The sequence below is a fragment of the Pleurodeles waltl genome, chromosome 3_1, assembly GCF_031143425.1.
Source record: "Pleurodeles waltl isolate 20211129_DDA chromosome 3_1, aPleWal1.hap1.20221129, whole genome shotgun sequence".
In the NCBI taxonomy this organism is placed as follows: Eukaryota; Metazoa; Chordata; class Amphibia; order Caudata; family Salamandridae; genus Pleurodeles; species Pleurodeles waltl.
The window spans coordinates 1,896,781,506-1,896,794,559 of record NC_090440.1 but is presented as its reverse complement, the minus strand read 5'-3'; the positions used below and the strand labels follow the sequence as shown (position 1 = coordinate 1,896,794,559).

Below are 13,054 nucleotides of genomic sequence, written 5' to 3'. Positions count from 1 at the left end.
ACATGATGAACTCTATAAGTTGGAAAGCTCAACCATTGAATTCCCTGGATGGGAAAGAGCAGCACGCTAGTTTAAGCTTATGTAGTAAAGATTTGGGTGGATAAACTGAGCATAAGAACAGAGAAGCTGAAAGTGAGTTGAAGCTGTTATCAAGAAGTAAAAGCTAGGGTTGAAGTGCCTCCTTTCCCAATCACCCCCCCCTTCCCCCTGTAAAATGCTAGGCTGCTTCATTCTGGGTAGTTAACTACATCCAGAGTTTTATAGTTGAACTAAAATTCAGGCTGGCTCAGTACATCAGGTTTGACTAAAAATCACTTGTACAATAATGCAGAAGAAGGTTTCAAGCAAAGGATGGTATACAATATTAGTTGATAAAAGCTGTCTCGAGAAAAGCTGCTAATGATTTAGGATTTATTTTGCCAAATTGTGTCTTCAGTACCTCTCTATTAACGCTGTTAAGTATTAGTCCGTTATCTTACATTTGGGTTTCAAAATCCTAGAGAAAAAGAGACCGATGAACAAATTTGCCCTGTTCAGATACTGCAACATAAAGTGTAAATTTACATTCATGCACATCAGTCATAATTTATGCACAAGAATTTTGAAAAGAATCTGAGGACAAGACATTTCAGCTAAATTGTGAGATCATGTCAGAGAATTGCGATTATATGCTGTCTTTTGGCAGTGAAGAATTGGAAGTTTCAGACAGCTTCTGAGTTTTGTTAGAGGCGAGTCAAAACCTACTGATTTTAAAGGTAACAAAAATATCCAATAGGCTGAAAACCTTGGGTAGTCACTATTCTAAGAACATTGGAAAGAATGGGTGCAAACTGCCAGCGAACATCCTGCTACTTTGGTTCGGCACCTTTTAAATACCCAACCTTTTTCCCCTCTGCTTTTATATTTTGTTGCTACATAATCACCTTTGTCAAATCAACATATCTGGTAGTCCACTTTGGGACCGAGATCAACATGAACTTACTATTTAGTGAAGCAGCAAATGGTGCATTTGTCAGCTCTTTGAAATCTCCTACATCCTTCTGTTCATTGTTATTGAGTTCCAGGCCAGTGTGAAGCTCTTCTATCAGTGCAACACTGGATTAGGCCAAATCATAGTAACAGGTGCCAACCAGCTGGTCCAACTCCTGAGGATGCAAAACTAATGGGTTAACTGACAGCTGGTCTTGGCAAAATTTAGTATCTCACATGTGAGGACAAACACCAATGTCAAGATTCTCCACATGATTTCCAATTGTGAACAAGAACTGTTCCGCATACCAGTGTAAAAGCTCTCATGTTACACTGCATGAATCTCCAGTCCACAAAATATATGCTATCCTGCCCATGTTATATGTTGATGTGGTAAACACTTTACCATTTTGGCCTCTGGAGTTGATCTCATACGTCTATTTGTTGGAATACTGTAAACACTGAACCAAGCATACCATATCTGCAGAGTCAGAACCGCAGCTAGAGAGGATTCAGTTTGCAGTGTGCATGCAAGCCTCATACCTAACATTAAGAGCATGACAAATGTATCAGGTGGGAGACAAATGTGGAAGACTTTGAATATCGCTTTGGTTTTTAAGTGATATTAAGCATTGTAAGCCAAATAGTCTTTAAAGGTTTGATGATTGCCTTATCAAAACAAACATGGTAAATCCAGAGGTTAGTGTAATTCTATTTGAACTATTATGTGCTCTGTCTGTGTAGACGAAGCACATAATGTTTCAGCATGAAGGGTCACATACAACAGTTTACTAGCCCCATCTCAGCATCACCAGGCCATCTCTACATTAAGTGCAGTTTCCTACTGAAACTGTTTCCCTTCAGTTCCAACCTAGACCAACCCATGACTATCTCTTCTGATGTAGTTCCTGGATATCAAAAATAAAGGTTGTATGGACCTTTTCTACAGATATAATTAATAACAGATGCCTTAAGCCTGTGAGATATCACCTATCAAGACCCCATGACCAATTAATGCATCATAGAGCACCACACACTTAGATTACACCCCTGGTTAAAGACTCCACACCCTCTGTGATTCTTGGCCTACTTGTCTAAAGACACACCAGACTCTTCTGACCTTAACTGAAAACTAGCACCCTCATAACCACACATTGAATAAAATCACAAATAAGTTGCTGAACCCACAGTTTGGCAATACCTTATTAAATTAAATCCCTTTAACAATTCACAGCACATATAGGCAATACCAAGTCTTTGCATTATCAGAGGCCTTCAGCACACTAAACATCTGATGGCCTCCTCCTCAAAACAAGAGGCACACAAACACTCGAGCTGTTAACAGGCCTTTTTGAAATAATACTGTGGAAGAGGTAATAAGCCTGGAAAATACCTTAACCCAAGCAGACCTTGAGAATGAAAAAAGAATCACCTCAGATCCAAAAGCACTCTACGAAGACATACAAAACTGTCCTGCCGATCTCATGAAAGGATGGTCTTATCTAGTACTAGTACTCAGTGTACACTTCATGTGCTACTTCTTCAAAACAGGCACCACCCTGATTACCCTGAAGTAAGCCGCGACTAAAGTACTTCATATATCTTAAAATTATAAGTGAAGACTCAGTTCCAACCTCCATTGTTTTCACGATCTTGGTCAAGACCTTGGTAGTCTAGTTGCAAATTCACTTTAGCACTTACCATCTGCATCAGCAGTTCCTAACCTGAAGCAGGTGGACCCCTGGTGGACGGCAGCACCTACTCGGTGGTTCTACGACTGTTTCGAAAATGAAAAACTATAAGCATAATAATAATGTTTGTAAACTTAAAAACACAAAATTTAATATGAAACATTTTAAAAGGCTTCATAAATGTGAAGGAATTCGATATTTGAGAGGACACATTGTTGATATCCATATTTTCATTTGTGAGAGCAGCGCAAATACACCAAACTAAATCTAGTATGGGTAGTTGATTACTTCAATTGAAGCAGTGGTATGCACAGACAAAAAAACAGCATGATTTAGTGTAAAAAAAGGCAAACTGACATGCTAGACTCAAGCATATCGCTTTTTAAAAAAAAAGCTCTAACCTGATTATTATCACAATTTCCATGTTTGTATATTTTTGTTTTTGAATTAAATAGATTTCAGATTTTTGTTTGCTGTGTACATGTCTTTTTGCTTTGAAGTGTTGTTTCGAGGTTTGAATCATAGGCTTACTTAGCCTGAGTGCCTGACCTCCAGTCCTGATTCAGTGGGAGTCCACAGAAGTTCAGGATCACTGAACTACATGATTCTCTGCAACCCTGCTTCCATCCAGGCTTGGACTGGAAACGGCCTTGGGATATTTGACACTGTCTTCCAAGCTTCAATCAACAGGCATGCCTGTCTTGTTGGAAACGTCCCTGTTTGATCACCTCTCAAAGATTCACAGTGCCTGTGACTACTCTCTCATTTCCTTCCTTCCTTCCTATAAACGGTGTCTATGTGAACTGTTGAACCTGGGACAATTGGCCCTACCCCTGCAAACAAACAAGAAAAACAGTCTCAGGTACTAGAAATCTTACAGCTAGTTAACCAGTTTTTCTTAAAGCTGATAGCTGTAAAATTAAACTGCCATTTCTCAACTTCAGTCACAAAGGGAGCGGGTCAGGCTGCTGGGCTGTCGCACCGGCGGGTGCAGCCAGGGCTGGGTCCCTACCCCAGAGGGCATCAATGCACAAACCTGGACTACCCGTCAAAGTAGCTGGCTGGGGCATTGCCTGGATTCAGACTTTGATTGCACTTGGCCAACCGCGCTTACATTGTGCCCTCCATTTAATTGACTCCTGTCCCCGGCGGCTCACACCACACACTTCTAGGCCTCAGTGCAGGAGCCGAACGCATTGCACTGGCCCGGGTGGCCCACCCCATGCACACCATCACAATTCCACCCCTATTCACTGCTCCGACATGCCCTATACACTCATCAGGATGTACTAAAGGACTTTCCTCTCTATAGCCCCTTAGAAAGTAGAATTCTTATGGGCCACTTAGGCAAGGGAGGGGTGTCCCAGATCTATAACTCATTAGATGTGCACTCACCCATATCGTTAAACTCTCTGAAAGAAAAATAAGAGGGCTGCGTGGGAGAGTTGGATAAAGTGGACAGGAGAGATGCCTCTATGGCCCCTCGAATGCTAACTATATCCGCTAGACTCTGCTTCATACAATACAAGTATCTACACCAAGCATGCATGTCACCCCTCTGCATGTGCAAGGCAGGCATTGGCAATCCCCAGCCTGCCACAGGTGTAAAGACCCTATGGGGGATTATTTCATGTTGTATGAAACTGCCTTGTGATACAGGTCTATTGGTCCGCCATTACTGATGCCCTCTCCGCCGTAGTGGCCATTCCTGTTGCGGCCCAAATCCGGATTTTACTGCTAGTTAGACTACATGGGCGGGTCCAGGGGGATAGAACACTGGTCGGTCTAGGAACGATAATTACCAGGAGAGATACAGCCTGACACTGGAGCTCCCCCACAGCCCCATTATCGGACGCCTGGACACGAGGCCTGGACTGGTGCGACAAGCTAGAAGAAACAATCTATGAGGCAAGCGGCTGCCCCTGTAAATATGGCAACATTTGATTAAAATTGTGGGACTATCATGGACTAGAAAGCTAGTTAAAGCCCGTGATAATATCTGGGATGCTTGGGGAAACAAGATACCAACTCAGACATGGGAACACACTGTGGAAGTGGATCAGTATGTTAATGCGCAAAGCAATTGTTTGTTTCTATGCTGTAAACTTGCAATAAAATGTTACTATGAAAAAGGTACAGATCATATGTCAGATTCGTGGCCAAACTCTTGACAGAAGTAAAACGTGAAAAAAGTCTATTGTTTATTTTCTATGATTGTTGTTATCAATGTGACTTTGAGTTGATTGATGTCTTGCCAGTCCAAGTAAGACTAAAATCATCAGTTCAAGGTTTATTACCTAAGGAACATCTCTATAGGTCACACAACAAAAATGAGAGTTTACTATATAGATGATCCATTCCTTCTGCCTCCCTTAGTATTTCAGAGGACATTGTAAAACTGTAAGACAGTTTGTGCGGCCCACGTTCACAGTTCCAGTGTTCACGTACTAGATAGAGCTGCATTTGCGATTTTCATCATTATTTCTTTTTCACTTTTGGGTATAATGTGTCGATAAGACAGCACAATTCATCCACAAGCTCATGATTAAACGAAGCTAAATCTTCATACTAATTCCTTAAAACCATTAGACAGTGCTATTTTTAATATGCGTTTCTTGGTTGTATTTGGCAGATACCATCACAGCAATGTTAGACTGTGCAGATCGACCTGTTCTACAAGCGATCTTCCTGAACAGTAATTGCTTTGAACATCTCATTCGTCTGCTCCAAAATTGCAAGGTTTGTATTTAGCATTTGCTGTTATTGTTTTTGTTGCAAGGTTAGGGGTTTTCAAATGACTCCCCAATTGTTCCTGAAATCATCAAAAATTAACACTATTTTTTCATCCAAGCGAACCCATGTACCTGTGAATAGCGCTTCCAGTCGAAGACAACCCAAAGATCTCCTCGGAAACACCCGGCTGCTGCATTTAAATGTGCGAGCAGAGAATACTGAGGGAGCGTAATCCTGAAGCCATCTCGGCCCTCTTTAATCCATTTAAAGTCACTTCGTGCCCCTTCAGCTCACTCTTGCAGTTTTCTCCCTTTGTGACACGTTTTCGTACTTCTCTTCCTCCTTCTTTCCCATGTGTATCTTTTGCTTGCAGTAGTTGTTTGATGCAGAAAAATAAGTGGTGGTGCTCAAAAATAGGTGCCCCGCACCTGAAACCACTGGCTCAAATTAACCACTACCCTCGTGTATTTGTCTCTACATTCTAACGCACACTTTTTAGGGTCGCGCATGCGTATCGCAGCGAGACGCTTTAGGTATTAGAAAAGGGCTCGGAGCCCTGTCGACGTCACGTCAGTGTTTTTCATTGGTTCGTGGGCTTGCCTAGTATAATCTGCTTGCTTTCATTAGTCGAAGGCATGCATACGTCATGCCTTTTCCGGTGGCTAGCCGTCCTCGAGCGCAGCGACCAAGTACAGAAAACATGCGAGGCTCGCTGTTTTCTGTCGGATCGTGGACTACTTTTTCTCTATTTTCCTAGCGCGATTTCGCCTGGCAGAAGTCGAGGGCTTTACTCAGTTAATTTCACTTTTTCAGGTTTCGTACTTAAAAGCACTTTTGCCGATAGATGAAAAGTCGGGTTAGGAGTTTACAACGCGATCAGCTCTAACATGAGCAAACGCGAGACCCGTTGCATTGCAAATTTTTGTTATTCATTGTAACAAATAACAGCAGCAGATGTTTAATTTTGAATAATAACAGATGCAACAGCTTCCCTTGTTGAATCGGATGTAAACTGTTGCTCTGCTATCCTTTATGCTGGTAGTCACTGAATTACTTTTTTAGGTCTAAGGCATGTTTTGTATATTCTGTCATGTTACGAGATGCCTTAATTCCTTCATCAGTGGAAATTAGTTTATCCTGAAAATATTGACAGGAATGTGATGATTCTTGCAAGGAGTAAAGGATGCAAGAAAGATGTTTTTTGGAGAGCAGTGACACTGAATCCAAATGTTGTGGCCCTCGTAAGTACCAGAATATTGGTAGTTGGCCACAGGTTGCGAGAGCAGTGCCATGTTACATTGAATGACTGGTGCTACAAGTACAATGTGTATGTGCAGGTCTTGGTTTGTTTGTATATTGTTTTCACGTTTCTGTTCTGTGTTTTCTGGACATTATAACAAAATGAGCCACTTGCATCGTATGATAAAGATGCCATTATTGGACTATACGGCCACTTTTTCTTTATTCTTTTTTAATACATACTCCTTTATTGAAGGTTATCATTTAAAAGATCTCTTTTTTCAATAGCATGCATTTTAATAGCAAGCATGGTGCTTTAATATATCGATGCGGAGATATCGATAGAGCACGGGAGCTTGTGAGCCAGAGTTGGAGAAGAAGGTGATGCTAGAGGGAGGGGAAGAGGACACGAGTGAATTACACAGCCTGGATGACGGAGGGAAAGTGTCTCTAGAGATAGTTGGACAGTTCAGGCGAAGTCCAGAAAGAAAAGTCAGGGAATTTCATTTACAGGCATTTACGTTTTGAAGGCGCCACCCCGGCCCGCCTGAAAGGAGGAGGAGGCCTCGACCCCTGTAAGCACTATTTAGCGCCAACTCTGCACCCACTGTGCGGGCGCCATTCAGGGCTCTCCAGGCCCCACAGCTACTAGCACCAGGATGCGCCGCACCATCTCACCTGACAGGGGGAGGAGCCCTCAACTTCCTGCAGAAGTGTCACCTGCGTCACATCAACGAGCCCAACACGAAGGTACTTTTCCTCACGAGCTTCTCTCTTATTCTATTGGCATAGAAGGGTCCACTGAGATACTGGGACTGATGTAGGGAAGCGGAAAACAACAGAGCCTGGGACCAGAATTTTGCTGGGTGGTACTCTGGATGGATTTAGCAAGAGAGCAGAGGGACTAGTAAACAAAGAAATTGATTTGGTGGAACGGCGACTTTCTCAGGACCCCGTCCCACATCGGACTTGTACTGCGAGAGGCCAGATCACCGATCAGCACAAAGTTAGGGCATCTAGTAGGAGTTACTCCCTGCCCCAACTCGAGAAATGAGCTGAGCGACACACATGGTGTAAATGCAGCTTTATCTGAGCAACCAGATGAGGGGGTCATTGCACAGAGTGAGCCCCCGACTGCGTCATGGAAGCCCTGTAACAGCAGAAGGCGCAAGAAGCAAGAGGTAAAGGGTAGCTCCGATCCTCAAAGCAAAAAACACTATGTCCAACGGTGGGAGCACTGGCGGATGGGGCCTCAGCTAAGACACCCGAAGGCTCCGAAGATCTGTGCGATAAACGTACTGCTCTGAGTAGGGAAAGGCTAGAGCCCATTCATCGTCTGGGTTTGACTGAGTCTGCCTTAGGGAGCATGAAGGATGCAGCGAGTGACAAACATGATATACCAGGCCCATCTAAAGGGCCATCCATCAACAAGACAAGCCTTCCCAAGGTGCCCTATATCGTGCAACCCCCCATTGCGAGCATTAACCCCCACATGGTGCGCAAGAAGGGGTCAACCAGTATCAACCAATCACAGTGAGGGTGTTGCTGAGGGAGGTGGGGGAGGGGTGAGAGATGCATCGTGCCTACCCAGGGCTCCAGTGCAGGGGCATGCTTTCGAGTTTTTGAACCTGTCCTCAGACTCTTACCCCTATGTTATCATATTGTCCAACGTGCCTTGGGTAGCCGAGGGAGCAGAGGAAACCTTTGCACAATGAAGGAATAAAACACTTCACTGGCGGTGCACCCAAGCTGGCCTTTCCTATCAAACGCTTGGCACATGTTGATGGTTAGGAGAGTGGCATGGGTAGGGCCACTACCTAAATTATACAGGGGGGACTGTATTGTTGTGAACTTTAGGGATCCTGCACTGGTCTGCCACCTACTCAACCACCACCCAGGCCCGATCCAGCCAGTTCCTACTATCTTTTTCCATCCCCTGAGTGTTTTTTTTTACCAGTACCTGAGGGGCAGGAGTGGGTCTGCATTGCACCCTGTGGTAAGTTTCCTTCTAAGCAGAGCGGAGAGAGCAGGGTCTGGTTTTGGGGAAAGATTGTGCCAGGTAAACCTTCCTCTAACCAGGATAGATTGACTCACTTCCTCCCAGAAGGGGCCCTGTCAATGGTGAGAGTAGCATTGAGGTAGTGAGTCTGATTTGGGTAAGCAATGGTGGTAAAATAGAGAATTCTGGGCTCCCAAAGTGTGAAGTCCCAGAGTATGGGTTTGAATCCCAGGTAGGGGACAGAAGATCTATAGATTGCTTGACTAGTCCCAGACTAGATCCCCTAACTGTATTTTCTGGAACTGCAGTATACCTACAGCGGGAAGATGTGGAGGCCACACTCCACGACCCAGCACACACACTACCACAGACTCTCCTGTTAAGCTGGAATGTTACAGGAATCAGGAGCAGACTGGGGGATACTGATTGGGGCACTTTTGTGGAAACACATGGCAAATGTTTGTTTCAGGAAACATGGGCACTAAACCAAGTAAATAGATGCAGTTTTAAAAGTTTCAATGTTCCAGCAACCAAGACTAGTGTGGGGGTGCTACAGGATGTTTTCTAGTGTTGGCTAGAGCTCCTACATACTATTCAGTTATGACCCTTACTTGGATTCCCCTGTTATCCTAGCCCTAATCTTCATGAGGAGGAATCTACAACCCCTCTTGCTCATTAACATATACAAGAGGGCCAGTAGCTATAGGCAGGAATCCAGAACGCTCCAATTGCTGGCTAGATTTGTAGAGGAGTATGTTAGTACCTACTATGTGCTTATAGCAGAGGACTTCAATCTTACCTTCGAGCTGAGTAGGTTGGCTAGCGATTTATATAGAGAGGAGAATTTAGTGGGGGTGTTCCAGACATTGTCCCCTCTAAAAAGCAGTTCCAGTGAAGAGCAGCTATACAAGTTGTGGACCTCACAATCACCTATGGTATACAGGCTTGCAATGGGCGCTCACTATCAGACAAACCTTTAGGCGAGGTTCTTATAATAGCCATTTCCATTTTCAATTTTTTATTTCAGCTACAAGCCATAAAAGAACAATGAAAGAAGACAATAAAGATGATAAAACAATAAAATCAAGCAACATACACCAACTAAAGTAAAACCTGATTAAGTCAGAAAGACCACTTAAAGACCACTTAAAAAAGTTTGTTAAGAACATTGCAACCAAAAGATTTTAAGAACTCAGTAAATTGGGTCATAGCAAATGAGCATATACAATCTTAGCCCAAAAATTCTCAAGGTGCTACTGCATGAGGAAAAACAGAAATTTATAAAAGCACTGTTTGCTATAATAATGGGCAGATACAGACTTGGACCATACATCCCAAAGTGCCAGTGCATAAGGGGGAGCAGAGTGGCTAGAAATACCTTGTACATTTATGGCATCAGGACCTCAACATGTTGGTTGACCCCCTAAAATTCAGCAAACTGGTAGTATCCATTTTTTCCTCCCCTTCACATAGCTGGGGCAGAAAAACAATGCATGCTCCACAGTTTCCTTTCTGGCACCACAAGAGGGGTATGCCCCCCTGTCCTGCTCATGAGGCCGACCCCAAGCCTGAGGTGAAGGAGAGCAGGGGAAGGGTGCCATAGCGGAACTGAGGATAGAGTTTCCTAGCTACTGCAGGTTCAATCTTGTCAAGGAATCAACCTGCCCTGAACTCATCCTTCACCAGAAGAAAAGTGTCAGACAAGGGGCTGAAAGAGGTTTGTGCCTGCATTAGGGCCATTATGTGCTGGCCATTGTTTGCTATGATCGTATTCTTACTAATGGACCCAGCTATTATTGGGGCATCCCACAAAACCCAGCTTTCTCAGTGTGTCTCTGATGTACCTTATCCATGGGATATTGCCAGAACCTGACAAACCCAGAATTTCTTCCAACCCCTGGCGGTATGTTATAAGCTCGGGGGTAACTCCCGCAGAATCATCTGTTTTGCCCTGTGAGTGGGTTGCTGAGAGGCCACATGGGACCGAGACTATGCATGGTGTGAAGAGCCAGACCCATCCCACGATAAAATTTTCCCTCCAGGAAACCGAACGTTCTGTGGCCGTGTTTAAATCTGGGAAAGCCCTGGGGCTTAATAAAATCACTGCCATTGTCTTTAAAGCTGATCCTGGGGTTGAGTCCTTACATTAATGTGGTCTCAAATGTCATTGCGGCAGAAGGAGCAATTCCTCCATCTTGGAAAGGGGCGTAGATTGTTCCAAATTTAAAAAGGGGGACCCTAGTGTGCCCTCTAATTATAGACAAACTCCAAAAACATTTTTGCAAGCAGGGCCATTAGCGCCTCTAGGGGTGGTGTGAAAACAAGCAGATTCTCTTAGGGCTCCAGGCTGGATTCAGGCATAAGGTCAGTGCCGTTGACCAAGTTTTCCCGTTCATTTTGGTCAAGTGGAAGGGCCCCCCTGGCCAGAGGTGACCTCTTTGTGGCATTCATTGATTTGCATGCCGCATTTGACCTGGTGCCCAGAGGGTTACTGTGAGAGGTGCTCTTCGGGAAGGGGATTCCTCCTGACCTTTTACATCTAATTAGATTACTGCAGGAGGGGAACTCTGCTAAAGTACGGGGTGGAGTAAAAGGTGAATTAACAGAGGCATTTCGAGTTAACCAAGGTGTTATTCATGGCTGTATGCTTGCCCCCACCCTTTTCCTCCTCTACATCAACAATTGCATTGCCTATTTGACTAACTGTGATAATTATTCCCCTATGCAGGTAGGAGCAAAAATACCAGCCCTTCCCTTTGCCGACGAGACACTGCTATTGACCAAAAACAAGAGGGGCTTGCAAAGGGTGATAACAGCTTTAATCAGTTCTGCAGTGATTTGGGTCTTGAAATAAATACCTCAAAGACCAAATAATGACATTCACTAAGAAGGGTAAGGCAAGTTGGTTCATTAAGGTGGGTTCAGAAGTGATTGAAAGGGTCCATGAATTTGACTACCTTGGTATCAGGTTAGGTGATTCAGGATCCTGGAAGCCACATATTTTAAAGAGCACCCTAACCATAAAGCAGTGGGCTAGAGCCATATTTAAGTTGGCCAGAAAGGCTCTATGGTCCCCTGTATGTCCAGCAGTGAAAATCTACAAGGCTCAAGCAGGGGGGCTGCCGTTTACAGGGTAGAATTATGGGGGCACTGTAACATTAGTCCCCTGAGTTTAGCAGAGAATAACTTTATTAAAAGTCTGGTGAGCTTAGTGAAGGGCACACCTCTTCTACCACTCCGTTTGGACCTGGTGATCCGTGACATTTCATCTTTGGTGGAGCCGAGACCCTTATTTTATTGGATCAGGATTTGGGGCAGTGATGAATTGTGCCTCTTAAGAAAGGGCGTGCAGGACGTCATCTCGGCCAACGGTGGGGGAAAATTAAATGGCTATGGGGACTCAAGAAGGGTTGGAGTAGCTGTGGTTGGGTAAGTTCTGGACTGAGCCACAATCCATCAAAAGAGGGGATGCTGCCCTTGTTAAAAAGATGATGGAAGGGAAGGCCATTAGATGTAGGGATCACTTATCATCATCCTCACCAGGGAGTCTAACAAGGTCTTTCCTCCTTCTAAAATCAGTGTGTAAGGCAGAGGAATTCCTGGATTTCATCGGCTCTGTTCGGACCCAGTCACTGTACCTCCAATTTAGGTATGGGTCGCTCCCTTTAGTAACCTTTACCACTAGTTGGAGGAAGACGCACCAGGTATCTGAACACTGTTTTTACTGTAAGAACATACGTGAAAGTGAGGAGCACGTCCTGTTTTGCTGTCCACTTTTTGCAAAACCCAGGTTTAATTGTAGTGTGCCAATGCGTAGGTTATTGAGCCTACCAACTACAGGAGAAGCATACTGGGTATGCAAAAGTGAAACCACTTCGATTGGGGTTGTGGCTATCTCTAAATTTCTCCACCAAGCTTGGCTAATTAGGCTCACAATTTTAGAAATTTTATGACACCGTTCCAACATTTGCTGTTGGTCCCTGCCACCTGGCGGTGGGGGTTGTTTCATTTACTTTTGCAATTAACAAGGACAATTGGTTGTAAATTGGAAGCTATTTTATGAAACCAAGAGTTTGCGCATGCTTTTATTTCTTTCTTTAATTTATGAAGCGCTTTTGTATTTCTTGATTTTTGTTCTTGAGATTTGACTATTTATTGCTTGTATTTTATTCAAATGTTTTTATCTCTGGACTTCTGATGATGAAACAAAAAGTTTCGAACTATCAATGCTTATATTGTATAAAATACAATTGAATTCACATGTAAACATTTGTTTGTGTGTTGATTTTGCAACAACCTAATAGTTTAAGGACGTTATGACTAAATATCTCCCTGCTTTGCCTATAGCTGAAAACGTTATTTCAAGTGGTAAGCTGGTGAATTCCCAACAAAGGAAAATGATAAAATCAGACTGCTTCTGCTT

The 13,054-nt window shown here is 43.7% G+C and overlaps 1 protein-coding gene across 4 annotated transcripts in view; it reads left to right on the top strand.

Moving 5' to 3' along the window:
- Positions 1-13,054, top strand: part of NBEAL1 (neurobeachin like 1) — a 672,403-nt gene that overhangs the window by 230,280 nt on the left and 429,069 nt on the right. For all 4 annotated transcript variants that reach the window (XM_069226032.1, XM_069226034.1, XM_069226033.1 and 1 more), the window contains one exon: positions 5,293-5,399. In XM_069226032.1, coding sequence (XP_069082133.1) covers positions 5,293-5,399 — 107 coding nt within the window. The remainder of the gene's footprint in view (positions 1-5,292; positions 5,400-13,054) is intronic.